Genomic DNA, 18067 nt, shown 5'->3' on the forward strand with positions numbered 1-18067 from the left:
GAGTAGTATAGGGGTAATGTGCTCTAGAAGCAAAATTTTTGATTGTCAGATCCGTTTAAGGTCAAAATTTAATTAATTTCTTTCAAGAGAATGGACACCTCCCCCAACTTAACACTTAAGTTCAAAGCAGGTTTAACAGGTGGCATAGCATGTAATAATTACAATTCAGGTTAAACATTTAAGTTTCTAGACATCCTACGTAGTAATTTTCTGAATGTCAGAGCTACACAGTGTTTTATTGATCTGTATACAAAAGTAAACCCCTATGAATAGGTGAGAAGTCCATAGGCAGCCTCAACTGTCTTGGAATGTTTGTACAGGGATGGGGTGGGAAAAATGTAAAGATGCATCAGAAAATGGAACAAAATTATATCCATGAGCTGACACCTACCTGCTTTATAAGGAGTTTGTAATTTAATTATTTTTGTACTGAAATGCAAGGAAGGTTTATCCTGTGGTTTAAATATTTAGAGTGCAAATCAGGTAATCTGTTTTTATTTCTGGTTTTGCCCCTATTTTAGTGCATGACTTTCAGCAAGTGGCTTAATAATGTGGAAGGAATATTGTCCTAACCATAGAGAGGTGTTTGAAAACTAAATTATTTGCTGTGAGGTAATACAGAGAAAAATCTTAGATTTTTTTTTTTTTTTTAAACACACACAGTTAATCTTGGAAGACTAGCATAAAATTACCCAAACTGGCAATTTATGCCTGAAGTTTGTCACTTTAGGATGATAATATGTCTTCGCAAGTTGCCATTGGGGTTCTTAGTTTCTGAAGCTTTATGAGCAAAAGTTCCAAGTGTAATGATCTCTTTAATTGTCCTCAGGTCAAGTGCAACGAGCAGCCTAACAGAGTAGAAATTTATGAGAAAACTGTAGAAGTTCTGGAGCCAGAAGTCACAAAACTGATGAATTTTATGTATTTTCAGGTAAAAGGAATGGAAACAAAATTTGTCAGTAGGACTGTATTCTCATATTCCTGTTTTGTATGCTTGATCTTGTGTGCCCAGATACTGAACCTAGTCATTATACTTTGAAAAAAAAAAAACCCCATATTGTCTCACAGAAGGGCAGACTTTCTAACGCCTATCTTGGAAACTTCAGGGGATCTTCATTAAGACTTTCAGCATATAATCAAAGGTAATTGCATATGGTCCCTACACAGCACGTGGGGACAGTTCTGGCACTAGGAAGAAAGGAAATAGAAATATAATATGTTTCACATGTATACATAAAAGCATCTTGGCACAGAAACCGTTTGTTGGGAAGTGAGGGATCCACAAGTCTGGACACCAGAGCAGCAGGTGCAAGTTTGCTATGGAAATTCATAGTTGAGGCAAGCTAACCCAGTTGTTGTGACCTGCCAGCCACCTGAGCTACATGGGTGCTGGAGAATAGCAGTCTGTCTCGCTTTCTCCGTCCATGCTGGAAGGTTGCCATCTGGTTCAATGGACTGAGGATGTTTCCAGGCATTATTTGGAGGGAGCCAGAGCAGCTAGCGCCTGCGAGCCCTGCAGCACACAGGAGGAGGAGACTGAATGAAATGTAGTATTTCCTGTCGTCTTCCCCAACTGGCCGATCTCACTGGGTACAAACAATCTCCTTTCATTCAAGGAGATTAGTGCTCTAAAGTCAGAACAGATTCCTCTTTGCATTCGAAGTCGCTGTCTTTTTTGTACTTGTAATCACCATCTCAAATGTCCCTGATGTGTACTTGGAAATAAGCCCTCAAATAAACATGTGCCAAGATGGTTTTGAGAGTTGGCATGTACAGTGCGCTGTGGATTTCTTTTGTTTTAAGGGAACATACCTATAATTTGCTTTTTAATGCATATACACTTCCTCACTAGAGAGCGTGAAATCGCTTTTTTCAAAGGGATTTTAAACTTTTATGACTTTAATCTGCAAAGAACCTTGCCTCTTGCGCCAGGCAGGCTCTGTGGCAAAAATCACTGGTGACACTTGTAGCACTCAGCCAGTCCACAGAGGTGGAGCTGAAAAGCCTGTGCTGATGCCTCGTTAGCCTTGCATGCTTTACACGTTTTTCTGCTTCAGTGGCGCTTTTCATTGGACCAGCCCCAGTTATGCAATGAAGCTTTTTTCCTGGAAATGTCATGGCTTTTACTCCCTGTTTCTTCTTTTTTTCCCCATTAGAGAAATGCAATTGAACGATTTTGTGGGGAGGTGAGACGCTTGTGCCACGCAGAGAGGAGGAAGGACTTTGTGTCTGAAGCATATCTGATCACGCTGGGCAAATTCATCAACATGTTTGCAGTATTGGATGAGTTGAAAAATATGAAGTGCAGTGTGAAGAACGACCATTCAGCCTACAAGCGGTAAGTGGCAAGGAGCGACAGGACCCAGGTTTCTGCTGCCAGGATAGAGGCCTCCCACGAGATGGCAGCAGTTGCTCTTTTTCTGACAGCTTTCTCTTCAAAAGTAGTCCTTCGTGTGTGGGACAGGTTGGGATGCATTGACTGCAGTTAGGCAGTTGAGTAAATCTATTTTCTTTATGCTGTTCTTCCAGCAGCAAAAGGTTCTTCTGCCTTTTAATGCCAAGCTGTTAAATACTTCTGTCTTGGTGTATGCTTAACATAGTTAAAATACTTTGCTCAGTAAACCTTTCTTCTTAAGTTTGAGAGGAAACTGGCTTTCTGGTTGCTTGTGCCACTCCTAGTCTATCCTATCCTATCCTAGGCATCCACTTTTGACATTTGTAGCTGAGAGTTTTTACACTTGTTCTTAAGACATTTCAGCTTTGCTATTTGAGTTTGTCATGACCACAGAGGTAGCAGGGAGGGGAGGAGGGTGGAATATCAGTGGCCAACTTTTCTGCTTGAGCTGCCAGATGGTATCGGGTATCTTTTGTCAAACACGGTGGTGAGAACAGCAGGGGAAGACAGTCTTTATGCCAGCTGCAGCATCTGTGATCTTTCATAAAGAAAACCATTCAGGCAATGACTAGCCAATTTTATCTATGCTGCTTCCACTTACATGAGATTTAATTTCTACTTCTACCAGTAGTTGCCTTTTGTAGTTGTTGTTGTGCCTGGAGATCTCTTAAACTTATTTGGTTTGCATTTTTTTCTTTGGATGCATGTTTCTGGAGGACAAACTCTATTTTCTGGAAGGCTGACTTTTCCTGGATTGTTGCGTGGCTTGGGTCTGTAGAGCCATCGCTGCCCTCATCAGTTGAGGGATATACCCAATGGTTTTTGGGTTGGGACGGATTGGGTCTTTTAACTAGGGTGCAGTGGGGGATTTGGGATTAGAAGACAGTTCATTTGGAATAAATTAAGGCCATATCTCTCTTATAGTGAACTTTCACCTTTCTTTTCAGCTATTTTCCTAAAAAGCCTTCCCTTTATCTTTCATGAAACAGGCTCTTGACACAGATTTGTTGAGTCCATAGCCTGTGTTTGGATAACTCACATTTATAAAGCTGTGGCAAAAAAGTACTGACTGTGTCTGCCAAGTTCTTTCTGCTTGATTCAGGAGTTTGGAGGTGGGAGATGCACTGAGGTTGACAATCCTGTACGAGCAGTGAATGATACGCCATGGTACTGGCACTTAAAGATCTGCTGACACCTTAGAGTTCCCCTGGCAGATTTGGGGATGAGTGTGTTTCTATTGAGAGGGGACAGATTTGCTTACAAGCAGTCCTGCTGAAGAGAAATACTGTTTTTTCTTCTGTTTTCAAAGAGCTGCTCAGTTCCTGCGGAAAATGGCAGATCCTCAGTCCATTCAAGAATCCCAGAACCTCTCCATGTTCCTTGCCAACCACAACAAGATAACACAAGTAAGCTTTAATTGTCTTTTTGCAAAGTACCTAATGCTTTACAAAACTATTAAAATAAAACTCTTCCAGGTTGGTAGTAACTGTTGATGCCCAGGGAATATAACTACTTGACTAATATCTTTTTCGTCTTTTTTTTTCCAGTCTTTACAGCAGCAGTTGGAGGTGATTGTGGGCTATGAAGAGCTGCTTGCAGATATTGTGAATTTGTGTGTGGACTACTATGAAAATAAAATGTATCTAACGCCCAGTGAGAAACACATGCTTTTGAAAGTAGGTTTCTTTTTGGTACAAAATTAAAAAAAAATGGTTGAGGCAGGACACAGATATTTGAATTCCTGTTTGGTTGGTTTTTTTTTTAAATTGAACCAAATTAACCAAATAACTCAAATGATTCCTTTTTTCTTTTTTTTTTCCACTCTCCATTGTCTTTTTATTTTATTACATGCTAAATCTGTGTAGAAACTTTCTAATCCATTTTCATTCGTCATAAATTGAAGTTGATCCAATTGAACTGCAGCCTTTTTAGGAAACCAATTCCATGGAATTGTGTTTCTATGAAGTATAATGAAAACAGAAAGGAACTACTATGTTTTATTTTAGATATGTGGCAAGTTTGTATAAAAGGCTTTTGGAGGTATCAAAGTGGTTTTGGTGTATCAAAGATTTCAGGGAAGAAGCAGCTTAAAATTAGGGTTAGTAAGTAGATAAGTTTAGTTAGCTGGAATATGTACATGTAATAAGAGGCTGCTGGGCAACGTGAAGTGTGGTTGACATTATCAGCTGCATATCTTGCAGTGGAAAAAAAGGTATAGAGTAAGAATTGAAAATTTGCCTCATGACAAATATTTTGAGTCCCTTCAGTGTTTAACTTCTGAAGAGCTCTGTTTATTAGGACCAAACTGAAGCATCATGAAACAATACATGAATTCTAGAACATTTACATTCTGTCTGTAGGGATGTGCAACGTGTCTTTCATATTTAGGCCTTTTGTTTGGTAAATGTATGCTTAGAACACATTAAGTTGCTAATGCTCAGGTCTTCTTATTATAAATACTGAATTATAACATAATGAATAATTTGGACAAAATGTAATTAGATATTTTTTGGATGCTTCTGAGCTCTTGAGTGTATAATTCAGAGATGTGCTGAAAGCCATAAAAAGCAATAGCTCAGAGATGTTAGATCTAAATTTCTGTTACAGATCAGTTTGCATATACAGAATTTTAATAAAACAGAAGTGAAAAAAAAAAAACCTGCCTAAAAATAGCCAGACTCTAGTTTCAGTGAGATTTTTTTGTATGCTAAACCTTGATACAAACAAGTAGCATCTTTTAAGGATAACTTGTCAAGCTAATGTTAATATAAAAACTACTAATATACATATAATAAAAGAATGCCACAGAAATCTATGTGTTTGAAAATATATTCTGTTTGATGGACAGTGGGTGTTTCAGGTCTGTGTTTTTAAAGTATTACTTTTTTTTAATGATATGAAGAATGGTCTTACTGCAGCAGGTTTTTATGTTTGAGGTCCTTTTGCGGAGAGGTTTGGTTTTTTTCTTTTGCAGGTTATGGGCTTTGGATTGTACCTGATGGATGGAAGTGTCAGTAACATCTATAAGCTGGATGCAAAGAAAAGAATAAATTTAGCCAAGATAGACAAGTTCTTTAAGGTTGGTTAAGAGATTAGGTTAAGTGTTTCTTAATATGTGATTTTAAAGGTAATTCCCCTTGCATTTTAAATATATAGGACTTTCATATGGGTAAATAATGGTTTCCTTCCACTAAGATTTGTGTTTAATAACTTATCTAATCTGATTTATTCCCTGTGTACAGCAGTTGCAGGTTGTCCCACTATTTGGTGACATGCAGATTGAACTTGCAAGATACATTAAGACCAGTGCCCATTACGAGGAAAATAAATCCAGGTAAGGAGGAGAAGGAGACAGAGGGGAGCATCTGGGCTGGGGAAGGTCAGACCCTTGGAGTGTATTTTCATAATTACCCATTAGTCTGTGGCTCTGTGGTAATTAGTAGGATTTTTGCCTCGGTCTATTTTTTGGTGTGGGTATTTTACTATTAATGTATTTCATGTAATAAGTACAGCTAAAGGAACAGGTTGTTTAAAGACCTTTGTATGCTACTGAGCTCATTCTTGCATCCGTGACGTTTCTTATCAGCTGGGTTGGAGGAAATGAATTTTATCTTACACTAATTTCATTTTTATTTTTTCCTTTAAATATGAAACTTTCTTTAAAAGAAATGAAGGATTTTACTAAGCAAGGTGAGCAGTAGTAGTGCATGGGTAAATAGGCATGTGTATATTGTATATGGAGCAGCAACTTAGCTTGTCTCCCCCCTCTTTTTTTTTTTCTTTTTTTTTTTGCTAGGTGTGCAGCACAGCAAAATGGCTGGAAAATGCAGCCAGTTTTTACATAAATGGTTCCATGGTTTATGGTTATTGCTTTGTTTTAGCGAACATTTCTGTGCTCCTCCAAGACATTCCCTCCATGCAGTTATGTGACTTTAGAATGTAGTGCTTTGCATTTTAATTCCTGCAGAAAAAACACATAACCTGCATGTAATTGCTAAGAGAAAATCATCAGCAGTGGGCCTACTGAGCTACTAAAAATATGAGGCTACTTAACATGACATTCTGGGTAGCATGTCTTTTGTGTCCCTCTTGATAACATCTTGATAGTATTTAATAATGCCTTTTTTTTATAGTTGGGAGCATACTGTAGGGTTTTCATATTTAAACAAGAATAATGAAAAACAGTCTGAAGGTAGCTAGATGTCTCTTATAGCCTATACCTATACTTCTGCCCTGCCTTTCAGTACTTTTCGGTTCTGTCCCTAAGTGTTTGCTCCTGAAGAGAAATGCTGGTTTGTATTTCATAGCAGCAGCCTTTAAAAAACATACAGAAAAGAAAAGAAAAAAATTTTCTCTTAAGACTTGGAAGAAGTGCTGTTTGAACTCAGAAGGGCAATCCGTCACTAATGGGTTGTGCAGGGTCAGAGGTAGAGGTGTGAGGAGTGGAAAGGCCTCAAAGGAAGATTTTTTTTTAAAAAGTCATGCATTGTGGTTCTTTCTTTGCAGTATCAGTTGTACTGTTCATTGCCTAAACTGATTTAGGTGGGGGTTTTTGTCATCTGAAACAGATGGACATGCACGTCTTCCAGCAGCAGTCCCCAATACAATATATGTGAGCAGATGATCCAAATCAGAGAAGACCATATGCGTTTCATATCAGAACTGGCTCGTTACAGCAACAGTGAGGTGTGTGGGATTAAAGCTATTCATGCAAATTTCACATCACTGATTAACAGTTTCTGTTAAATATCTGAAGAGTGGGTAAACCTCAGGCTAGGTAAATGACAAAGCTCTATCATCTGAACCAAGAAAAGCTGGCTGCAGGGCTGGTACCTAGTCTCTGCATGATATTTACACTATTTAAATTTAAAATAATAACGATACATCATACAAACTGCAGTATTCTTCTGCTTATATCTATCTATGTAGGATATATATCCTAGAACTTTTGGCATGTCTTTTTTGTAATAGGTTGTCTAGCCCTTACTCCAAATGGGTGCTTATAGCAGTTTAAATGAGACTAAAAGAAAAGAAATGCACATGTATACATATATAGAACCTATAACATATATATAATTTACCTAATTAGTGTCTTGAATTCATCTGCATCAATATTTTGGTGATGAGGGAAACCAGTGGTTTCCATCACTTGACCAAAATCTGTGAAGTTTAACTATGTAAAGTCTCTAGAATAAAAAGCTGATATTAATGCAGGTGTTGGTACATGATGCTGTTTCAGTGCTTTAAAAGAAATCTATGTAGAAATTTGGCTATGGGTGCTGGATACAGCATGTTCTGATGTGGGTTTGGCGTTTTTTGTTGTTGTTTAATAATGTTTTAGGTGGTGACTGGATCTGGTAGACAGGAAGCTCAAAAAACAGATGCAGAGTATCGGAAGCTCTTTGATCTGTCTCTCCAAGGCCTGCAGCTTCTCTCCCAGTGGAGTGCACATGTCATGGAAGTGGTATGTTATCCAGGGAGTAAAACCAGATGAAAAAGAAGCAGCTTGGTGAGGTTGGACAGGCTTTGCTTTAATGGAATGAAAATGTGTCTTGTGTTTTGTTCCCTTAATTCTTCTCTTCCTTCTTCCTTCACTCCTTTTCTCCTCCTGCTCCAAAACACATTTTCAGAGGAAGGCACATGAAGTTCTCAGAGGCTAGGAGTAATGCTGCTGCTTTGAAGATCCAGTAGCGCGTACAATCTCATACAGTCAATCTCATACAGTACATTCAACTTGTTATATTTAATGGATAGGTGATCATTTGTGAGCCTTGACTAGATGTTTTTGCATTTGTGGTGGGTTGACCCTGGCTAGATGCCAGGTGCCCACCAAAGCCGCTCTATCAGTCCCCCCCTCAGCTAGACAAATGAGAGAAAAATATAACAAAGGGCTTGTGAGTCGAGATAAGGACAGGGAGAGATCACTCAACCAATTACCATCACAGGCAAAACAGACTCAACTTAGGGGAAATTAACTTAATTTATTGCCAATCAAACCAGAGTAGGGTAATGAGAAATAAAACCAAATCTTAAAACACCTTCTCCCCACCCCTTCATTCTTCCCGGGCACAGCTTCACTCCTGAATTCTCTACCTACCCCTGCAGCGGCACAGGGGGACAGGGAATGGGGGTTACAATCAGTTCATCACGTGTTGTCTCTGCTGCCTCATCCTCTTCAGGGGCAGGACTCCTCACACTCTTCCCCTACTCCAGCATGGGGTCCCTCCCACAGGAGACAGTTCTCCACAAACTTCTCCAAGGTGTGAATCCTTCCCACAGGCTGCAGTTCTTCATGAACTGCTCCAGTGTGGGTCCCTTCCACGGGCTGCAGTCCCTCAGGCCCAGACTGCTCCAGCGTGGGTCCCCTGTGGGGTCACAAGTCCTGCAGCAAACCTGCTCCAGCGTGGGCTCCTCTCTCCATGGGGCCACAGGTCCTGCCAGGAGCCTGCTCCAGCGCGGGTCCTTCCCACGGGGTCACAGCCTCCTTCAGGCATCCCCCTGCTCCGGCGTGGGGTCCTCCCCGGGCTGCAGGTGGAGATCTGCTCCCCCGTGGACCTTCCTGGGCTGCAGGGACACAGCCTGCCTCACCGGGGTCTTCCCCACGGGCTGCAGGGGAATCTCTGCTCTGGTGCCTGGAGCATCTCCTCCCCCTCCTTCTGCACTGACCTGGGGGTCTGCAGGGTCGTTTCTCTTACATGTTCTCACTCCTCTCTCCAGCTGCAGTTTCTGTCCCCACCACAACTTTTTTCCCTTCTTAAATCTGTTCTCCCAGAGGCACTACCACCGTCACTGATTGACTCGGCCTTGGCCGGCGGTGGGTCCGTCTTGGAGCCGGCTGGCATTGGCTCTGTCGGACATGGGGGAAGCTTCTAGCAGCTTCTCACAGAAGCCACCTCTGCAGCCCCCTCCACTACCAAAACCTTGCCACACAAATCCAATACATTGTTGCTCTTGATACATACATTTTGTAGACTAAGACTTCATTATTTTCCTCGAACCGTTGTTTAAAATTATATTCCGTTAGAAATATCCATACCAACATGCAGTCAAACAGGAGGTGATAGAACAGCTTCAACTAGCTATGTTTAGACATCTTCACTTAGTAAATTGAAGCATGTAAGGTCTTAACCAAAGACACAAAAATGGATGGAAAGGCTCCTCTTTGCTTTAGATTAGGCTTTTAGTCAAAAGGAAAGTAAATGTGGGGAAAGGAAAAATTGAGAGGAGATGAGGGAGGGGAAATAAAGAACCTGCAGAGTTATTTCTCTGTATTTTAATAATTTATTTTAAAAACAGATGCCAGTTAGAAAAGTGACTGTGTTTTTTCCAGTAAGAAACTGCTTAAGGCAGAAATTGAAGAGGAGGATGCGGGAGTCCTTTTTATGCTGCAGACGCTTACATAAAAGCTGCATGTCTTACCTGCACCAAAGCATGTTCTAGGAAGGGTTGAAACAGATGACATATTGTATGAGAGAAGCCAGACTTGCTCCTCCTCTGCCTCTGATGTCTGAGGGAGCATCAAGCCATTTGCACTACGTGAATCCAGTGTGGTCACAGTGGGCATAGCTAGAGACCCACTTTTCTTTCTCTTCTGTATTTTTGACTACCTCTTTTAAAAGCCAGTCATGCTTTTTTCTGTATTATCCTATTCCTGTTTAAATCAACAGTGTATTTTATGGTGAAAATCTTATTCTCCTTTTCTCCTTCTTAAGAGAAGTTTCTGTCATCTGTTTCTGGCCTCTTCAACTCCCAGACTTGATGCCTTTATTTCTGTCATTGCAAGTTGCTGCATTCAGGCTCTCTCTTCACAGTGACTATCTTCCTATTTTATTATATATCTGTAGAAATTCTTTTGTTCTTAGATCTGTTTTTATCCTCCCAGTTCCAGAACAAACTTTCTCTGAGGACCACAGCAGGGTTTTTTTGCCTATTATCACTGCTTTTCTTTGTCTTTCTGATTTGTATGGATTCCCTTAAGCACTTCTCATGTGAGTTTGTGTTCACCTTCCCCCTGCCTTCCTACTGAGAATTTATTCTGATCTGGAGTATTCTACTTACTTACCTGTCTTCTGCATTCACTTGGTATCCATGATCCTTATTACCTGCATCATGTTCAGTTAAAAAGTTTCAGTTGATGTCCAACTTAACCCTGTCAACTTAATGCCCCCAAAATGCTTCATCTTTGTTTAATAATTTCCCCGGTGTCCTCTTTGTAGCACGTAGGTTGCAGGGTGTGATGTTCTTCTTTGCTGTAGGTAAATTGGTGCAAATATTGATCCATTATAGTATGCAAATTTATATTGCGCTGCAATCTAACACTTATGTAAAGACAATATCAGCCAGACCTTACTATTCGCTGAACTCTAACTGTGAGAAAATCGTATTAAATGTGGCTAGGATTTTTCGCTAGATGTACCCTGATGGATATTAGATCAGCCTGACACTGCTCAGGAACATTTTGACCTGTGTTTGCAGTGACTGAAAAGGCAATATTTAAGAGAAATGCGTGCTGTGCAGATGATATTGTCACAGATAATACAGCTATTTCCACACCTTTAAGCCTAGTAAATATTTAAAAAGCCCCACCCCAAAACCATGTAGTTTTCCAGTTGTCTTTTGAATTCTAAATGTGAATATTTGGCCAAGTTGGAAGCTTCTCTTTTTGTGTGTGGGTGTGATGGATTCTTTTGTTATGCTCTGAGGTCTGTCTGTGTTTCTCATGCTTCAAGTGGAGAAGAAACTAATGCCTACGCTAGCATTTGCTCAGTAAAAAATACCCTGAAGTGCATTAACTGCTGAGTGTGAATTGCATTTTTTGAACTAATACAGGATCGCTGACTTTCACGAAAATTTTTTAGGCAGATTATTGTTTGGCATTTCCACTAGATAGTAGTTTCAGAATTTATGCAAGTTTTGAGAATGGTACCAAATACCATTTTTCAGATATTCTTGAAAACACTGGAGTATTTCTTAAAGCATGTTATTTGTGTCCACCTATGTTTTGTGTTTCTCAGGCCTTTTTTTTTTTTTTTTCCCCCCATCTTTTTTTCTCCATATTCTGCTGTGTGAACTGCAGTATTCATGGAAGCTGGTACACCCAACTGACAAATATTCTAATAAAGATTGTCCTGACAATGCAGAAGAGTATGAAAGAGCAACAAGATACAATTATACTAGTGAGGAGAAGTTTGCTTTGGTTGAGGTAAGATAAATCTTTTTTTACAGGGATTTTCGAAAGATTAATTCTATGCAAAGGAGAACATTCTCTATAAGCATTTTCTATACCCAGTGCAAAAAGACAGCATGCCCTGTGTTGACACTGAAAGAGCATGTTTTCCTCTATTCAATATGTAGGAGGAGCACAGGAAAACTATCCTTTATCTTTTGTAACTTCCCCTTTTCTCATTTTCTGTATTTAAAAAAGGGCTTTTTGAACAATTATACAAACAAAATAAGAAAAATACACACTTTTTTTTTTTTTTTTTTTGCAGGTGATTGCCATGATCAAAGGTCTTCAGGTGCTGATGGGAAGGATGGAAAGTGTTTTCAATCATGCCATTCGCCATACCATTTATGCAGCTCTTCAGGACTTTGCCCAGGTCACACTTAGAGAGCCGTTAAGACAAGCCATTAAAAAGAAGAAAAATGTCATTCAGAGGTAGCATTCTTGTTTTCATCTTCTCCTATATTCTTTCCCCCAAATCTTACTAAATTTGTTGCAGAATTGCACAGCTTTTAAATTTTGCCTCTTTAAGTCTGTACTCCCCTACTAGCCTGTCTGGTATTCAAAGTTAGCTTGGTTGAATATGTATTGGAAGTTGAAGAAGTCTGAAGTAAAAAATGGATGGCTGTCAACATGGCTGTGGTAAGAGTCCAGGCTGCCTTGAGGAAGTCTTTTGTCCCCTGTAGTTTATTTTTATTTTAGGGAAAGGTAAGTACTGTAATATTTCAGGCAAGACTGGTATTTTTATTTTGAGGAAAGATGTTACTGTCCACCTTCCTTATGATTCCAGTGTTTCCTCTGCTTGTGTCTCATATCTACATCCCACCCCATAGTCTTAATCTCTGCCTTCTTAGCATCCTGCCTTCCTTCTCAGCTTCTGCTTCTTTTGGCTTATTAGCCTTACACTTCTCTTCCAAGTGCTCCATCTGCCCGCACTGATTGGTGGCATTGCCTGATGTTATTTTTTTGTCCCTAATTGTTTGCTTTTAATCTTGACTCGTTTTCCATTTGTTTACTCCCACATTTCATTGCAAAGCTCTAGAGGTGAAAATGTTTGGTTAATTAGGCTATTGCTAAATGGTCTGCCTGCCACAAAAGTACCATCATAAGCTAAAAAACCCCAAACTACTTCAAATTATCAAATTTGCAGGGAGAGTCTTTTTGTCCCAGGGACTTCCATGAAATAGAGAAGTATTACTTTCACACCTGCTCAGATTTGGGAGGAGGCATTTGCTTGATCATTCAGCAAGCCATAGGATATGGCTGCCTGTGTTTCTGACAAGTATCTGAAGTCCAGTTCAGTATTTGGAGTTGGAAATATGAAGCTGTTTGTATAAATTCCAGCTGAATTCTGGAGTTCTGCTGGAAACAGGAATTCTGCTGCTTCTTTTCATTTCAAGCCAGAATTGTCTCTCTTTAGTTTGGTTAATCTGCTTTGCTTTGATTGAATAATCTGCTTTTTGTGGTTTTGGAGAACAAAATAGCTTGATGTGCTTGCTAAGGATCCCAGAGGTGAATTCTTGACAACTGAATTTTGTCTCTGGTGTACCAGTTTCAGAGGTCAGCTTTCTTCTGACAGAGAAGGGCTCTGGACTATCCTTTTTGATAAACAGCATGGAGCGATTGTTTTGTGGATGTGGCATTCTTGAAGTTGTTGGTGAAATCGTTTGCGGTTGCTCTGAGTTACCCTGAGCTCCTGAATGCTGTTGCAAAGTTTCCATGCTTGTGGAAAAGTGCTTAAAAAAAGTAAAATGTTCTCATCGGTGCACTTGGATGCGTACCAGTCTGAAGTATTGTGAATTGTGTTCAGTGTTTTGCAGGCTATCAGAAAGACAGTCTGTGACTGGGAAGCGGGTCATGAACCGTTCAATGACCCAGCTCTAAGGGGAGAGAAGGACCCTAAAAGTGGTTTTGACATCAAAGTCCCAAGGCGTGCAGTGGGACCCTCCAGTACTCAGGTATTTTCCTGTCTGGTGGTTGTGATATCTGCCAACAATTATTGCATGAAATGTTTTCTCTCTAGCCTGAACTATTTAAAAATTGCAGGTTTGGGGTTTTTTTTAATGTGAAAAATCTACTCTGATTAGATTTATATTTACAAAATTATATATACTTAACCAAAATCCTCTGTCTGGGTTGCTGTCACTTTCTACTCTGACACGTAATATTTCCAAGCATTCAGTCTCTTTAATTTGACTTGCTGGGAAGAAATATATTCTTACTGGGCTCTTAATGTTTTTTAAATAATAATTTTGAACTATTTGAATTGTTTCTTGACTGATTCCCATCTCTTTAATTTGACTTGCTGGGAAGAAATATATTCTTACTGGGCTCTTAATGTTTTTTAAATAATAATTTTGAACTATTTGAATTGTTTCTTGACTGACTCCCATCTCTGGTATAGCTGGTGGATTTATTTTTTTTTTAATTCCATTATTCAATAGTTGTCTATGTAGTTTTAAAATATGTTTAAAATATAAATGTTTGCTTGTAAAATGTGGGAGAGTATTTGACTTCTGACAAGATCCCTCTTACTATTCAGTAATGAATAATAAAACTGCTCCCTAAAATCTATCTAATCTGCTGCTGCCATTCAAACAAGAGGTATTTCAAGTGTGTTTTCTGTGGTAGTCATTGAAATCCCATGCCTAGATGCTCGAAATCCCATGCCTAGATGCTCGTTCTAGTTACCTCCATATAATTCTCTTTTTTATTTTCTTTGTGGGTTTGTTTGGAGGGTGTATGGTCTGGTATTCATAACTCATCTGAGAAAATGAGGTACTGAGCACTTTGAAAAACTGAAGGCAACTGTGGTTTGTAAAGACATTCTTTTAATACCTAAAATCTGTGGGGAAGAAAGCATGTATGGATAATAATCTTGGGTAATAAAAAGTTGCTTAAATTGTGGTAAGATGGGTTTAATGAAGATTTTGGTTTGGGAATTGGAAAAAAAAAAGTTTTGATTTCTAATTTTCTGGGAGGAAAAAAAAATTAAATATCACCACCAGTGTGCTTCTCCTGTGCTTGGTATGTTTAAGGGCTTTGTTTCACTGGCTGCAACAGGCTGTTTAGAGTACACAGTTCTGTCTGCTTTTTCTGTTCTTGGGCTGGCACATTTGTCTGTCTCGGCTGACAGGAGGAAGGGAGGTCAAATACATTGATTTTAGATGGGTTTTTCTCAGTTTCATGCAGTTCTAAAATGGCTGTGTATGAATTGGTAATACTTGGAAATCTTTGCAAAATCATTTGAGAAGCTAATGGCTCTCTGAGCATCCTCTGAAATGAATGGGAACTTTTCCCTTCACTTGAGGGAGTACCGGATTGCAGTGATTATTCTGAACGAAGAAACCTTTCTGTATGTCCTCCTCTGCATGCTTACTGTGCTGCTTTTCATTTCTAACAAACTAACGCATTTTCTCTGCTTCTGTTTCCCCTTCCTTATTTACCCATGTGTTTTTATTAACGGATTCTCTCTCCCCTGCCTGCCCCTGTCTGTTGGTTTTTAGCTCTACATGGTTCGCACTATGACAGAGTCCTTAAACTCTGCTGAGCTGTTGAAGCAGCTCAAGTCTCTGGGACTGGAAAAGCTTTTGCATGTGACACACAAGTTTCTGAGGCAGTCCTACATCTATCCGCCTCTTTTAAACTTTGGTGGTAAGACATTACTTATTACTTTTACTTTTTGTGGTGATGTGAACTGTTCCACTGCAAATGGTCTGCTGCTAAGTGTCAGTGGAGGTCCCCTTGGCATGGGTAGGCATTTGTGCTGGTGCGTAGGCTAGCGTTGCATCTGTTCCTCTCGCCTGAAAGGCTTTTATCCACACAGTGCCAGTTTTCAATTTGAAGTGGAGCAGTCGCTTACTGATAGTAATTCTCAGTGTTGCTCAACTAATGTACCATGTGTATTTTCCTTTTTTCCCCCCCTTTCCACCACAATTGTTTCCTTTAATGATACAGCTTTACATGGTGAGAACTATGTTAGAGTCCCTCATTGCTGACAAAAGTGGTTCCAAGAAAACCTTGAGAAGTAGCCTTGAGGGGCCCACCATATTGGACATAGAAAAATTCCATCGCGAGTCTTTCTTCTACACTCATTTGATAAATTTCAGTGGTAAGATATGTAGATGATCAGTGTCCAGCTTAGCATGTCCTAACACCTCTAACACGACCTGGAAAATGTTTCCGATTGCCTAAGTCAACTTACCTTTGGTTTATTTATCAAAAACCTTGGTCTGTCCAAACTTTTTCTGAGATGTGATATTCAGTATTGTGGTGGGATTTTTATTTTGACTTGTTATACATTTGTTTATAATGCGTCAAATTTCATATTGTTACCTCCCTTTTCTATTTTTTTTAATGTACGTATTTATATAAACAAGGGACAGATAAGCCTATACACACTGAAATTTTAAAAAGGAAGTAGTTTTTGTGGTTTGGTTTTGGGGAATTTTTTTTTTGGTTTTGTTTTAAGTACAGAGGAAAAAAATTCTCTGTTGTGGTAAATTTGATGTCATTTCACTACTCTTACTATTCAGTTAATTGTAATCGGAAACATGCTGTCCTAAAGAATTCACCTACTGACATTGAATGTATCTAGTCTTTGTCATCACCATGCTGTGTGTCTTTCATTTTTGTTTTGCTACTGGACTCCTTTACCCTCAGAGAAGGGGGAGCCTGTTAATGTCAGTCATTACGCTACTGGGGAACAGCACTTCAAAAGGTCTTCAGAATGTCTTTATGTAAAAAGTTCATTCCTGTTTTGGTTCTCAAGCCTTCTGCAAAAGAAGGCTCGTGCCAAGTGTTTTCTGGAGAGGTGGGAAGCACACCTCTGTGCCCTTGACAGCAGCCTTAGAAACTTTTTGTTTTAATCCCTCCTTCATGTGTTTGTCTGTCATTTCCTGCACATCTAATCAACAGGAACGTGTGGAGCAATTCAGTCCTCCAGAGGGAGAGATGGTACTGGTGGATCCGGTACAATTTTGTCTCCCTCACCTGCTGCTTCCCAAGTTCAGTATACAGCTTTCTCAGCCCTCAACCTGAGAAGTTAAACTAGAAATCCCCCTTCACTGGTGTACATAGTTTTTCTGTTTAACTGGTAGTCTGGTCCACTTCCATGCTTTTTTGTGTAATAAGGCACTACTTTGCGGGCAAATGTGGAGTTCAAAACTCTGAAAAAGTCACGGGCTTTACATTTTGAATTTGATTTACATATTTGGCCTAGATATAGCTCTAGTGACTCATGGCTGCTTTTTTTGTTTCACATTGCATCATCAGAATCACAGTTATATTGTTCCTGATGTATTTCTATAAGAAGTGTAATTCTTCCTTATTTATTCTGAAAGAAACCCTGCAGCAATGCTGTGATCTGTCCCAGCTGTGGTTCAGGGAATTCTTCTTAGAGCTGACCATGGGCAGAAGAATCCAGTTTCCCATTGAGATGTCCATGCCTTGGATTCTGACAGACCATATTCTGGAGACCAAAGAGGCATCAATGATGGAGTAAGACCTACTTGTGCTCTTCCACTGAATGATTATTCTTAATGATTGCCATTCCTTATTATAATGTTACTGCTTTTATTGGTTTTAACAAGCAGTCACTGAGAAGGTATTCTAAACCTTTATAAAATTTTCCTCTTATATTTGTCAATTTCCAGATTCTCAAAGTTTTCTTTTTGAAGTGAATAATTGAAATACCAAACCTTTCATATAAGTATCATTGCACCAGCCAAATTTGTTGTTCCCTGAGTGAGTTCTCCTTACTCACTCCTCAAAGATGTCAAATATAATGCATAGAGGTAAAAGCATAGTTCCATTTTGATAAGCTACATCTAGAAAACAAGTTTCAGACTGCAAGCTTATCTGTACAATTTCTTGAACGAACAAAAGACTTTCTTAAAGGAGAAATTGTGATACTTTATATAAAAATTAAAACAAAAAAAATTATCCTGTTTGCATGAACCACGCGTAGGTTACAATATTGACTGGCTTTCAACATCTTGACTGCACCATCCTAAAGAATCATAATTTCTATAAACATGTAACTCTTTTTATTCTTTTTCATTCAGGTATGTTCTTTATTCTTTGGACCTTTATAATGACAGTGCTCATTATGCACTTACTAAATTTAAGAAGCAGTTCCTCTATGATGAGATTGAGGCAGAGGTAAAGCAACTTTATCTACTGGAGAAAAACAGTCTGTACCTGAATGTGAAAATGATGCTAAAGGCCAAGACCTATTATAAGAGATTCAGAACAGTTGGAGATAATAAACAAGCTGAGAAGAAAGACCAGAAGATGGGTAACTGTTTGGGTAATATGTTGTGAGGAAGCCTTTAGGCCTGTGCAAATTGCCTCACATTAATGCTGAAAACTGAATGTCATCTTCTCTTGTACTGGAAAATTTGGATGCATTAACTTTCTTAATTATGTTTGATAAACAGTGGGAGGTC

At 39.2% G+C, this 18067-nt stretch overlaps 1 protein-coding gene across 1 annotated transcript in view; it reads left to right on the plus strand.

Annotated features, from left to right (window-relative positions):
* CYFIP1 (cytoplasmic FMR1 interacting protein 1) overlaps window positions 1-18067 on the plus strand; it is an 80446-nt gene that overhangs the window by 20277 nt on the left and 42102 nt on the right. The window contains exons 5-18 of the mRNA XM_069769962.1: window positions 830-931; window positions 2157-2338; window positions 3705-3801; window positions 3943-4071; window positions 5370-5474; window positions 5638-5729; window positions 6964-7081; window positions 7737-7859; window positions 11472-11597; window positions 11887-12053; window positions 13429-13576; window positions 15576-15729; window positions 16961-17117; window positions 17684-17780. Coding sequence (XP_069626063.1) covers window positions 830-931; window positions 2157-2338; window positions 3705-3801; window positions 3943-4071; window positions 5370-5474; window positions 5638-5729; window positions 6964-7081; window positions 7737-7859; window positions 11472-11597; window positions 11887-12053; window positions 13429-13576; window positions 15576-15729; window positions 16961-17117; window positions 17684-17780 — 1797 coding nt within the window. The remainder of the gene's footprint in view (window positions 1-829; window positions 932-2156; window positions 2339-3704; window positions 3802-3942; window positions 4072-5369; window positions 5475-5637; window positions 5730-6963; window positions 7082-7736; window positions 7860-11471; window positions 11598-11886; window positions 12054-13428; window positions 13577-15575; window positions 15730-16960; window positions 17118-17683; window positions 17781-18067) is intronic.

This window comes from Haliaeetus albicilla, chromosome 25 (assembly GCF_947461875.1).
Source record: "Haliaeetus albicilla chromosome 25, bHalAlb1.1, whole genome shotgun sequence".
Lineage (NCBI taxonomy): Eukaryota > Metazoa > Chordata > Aves > Accipitriformes > Accipitridae > Haliaeetus > Haliaeetus albicilla.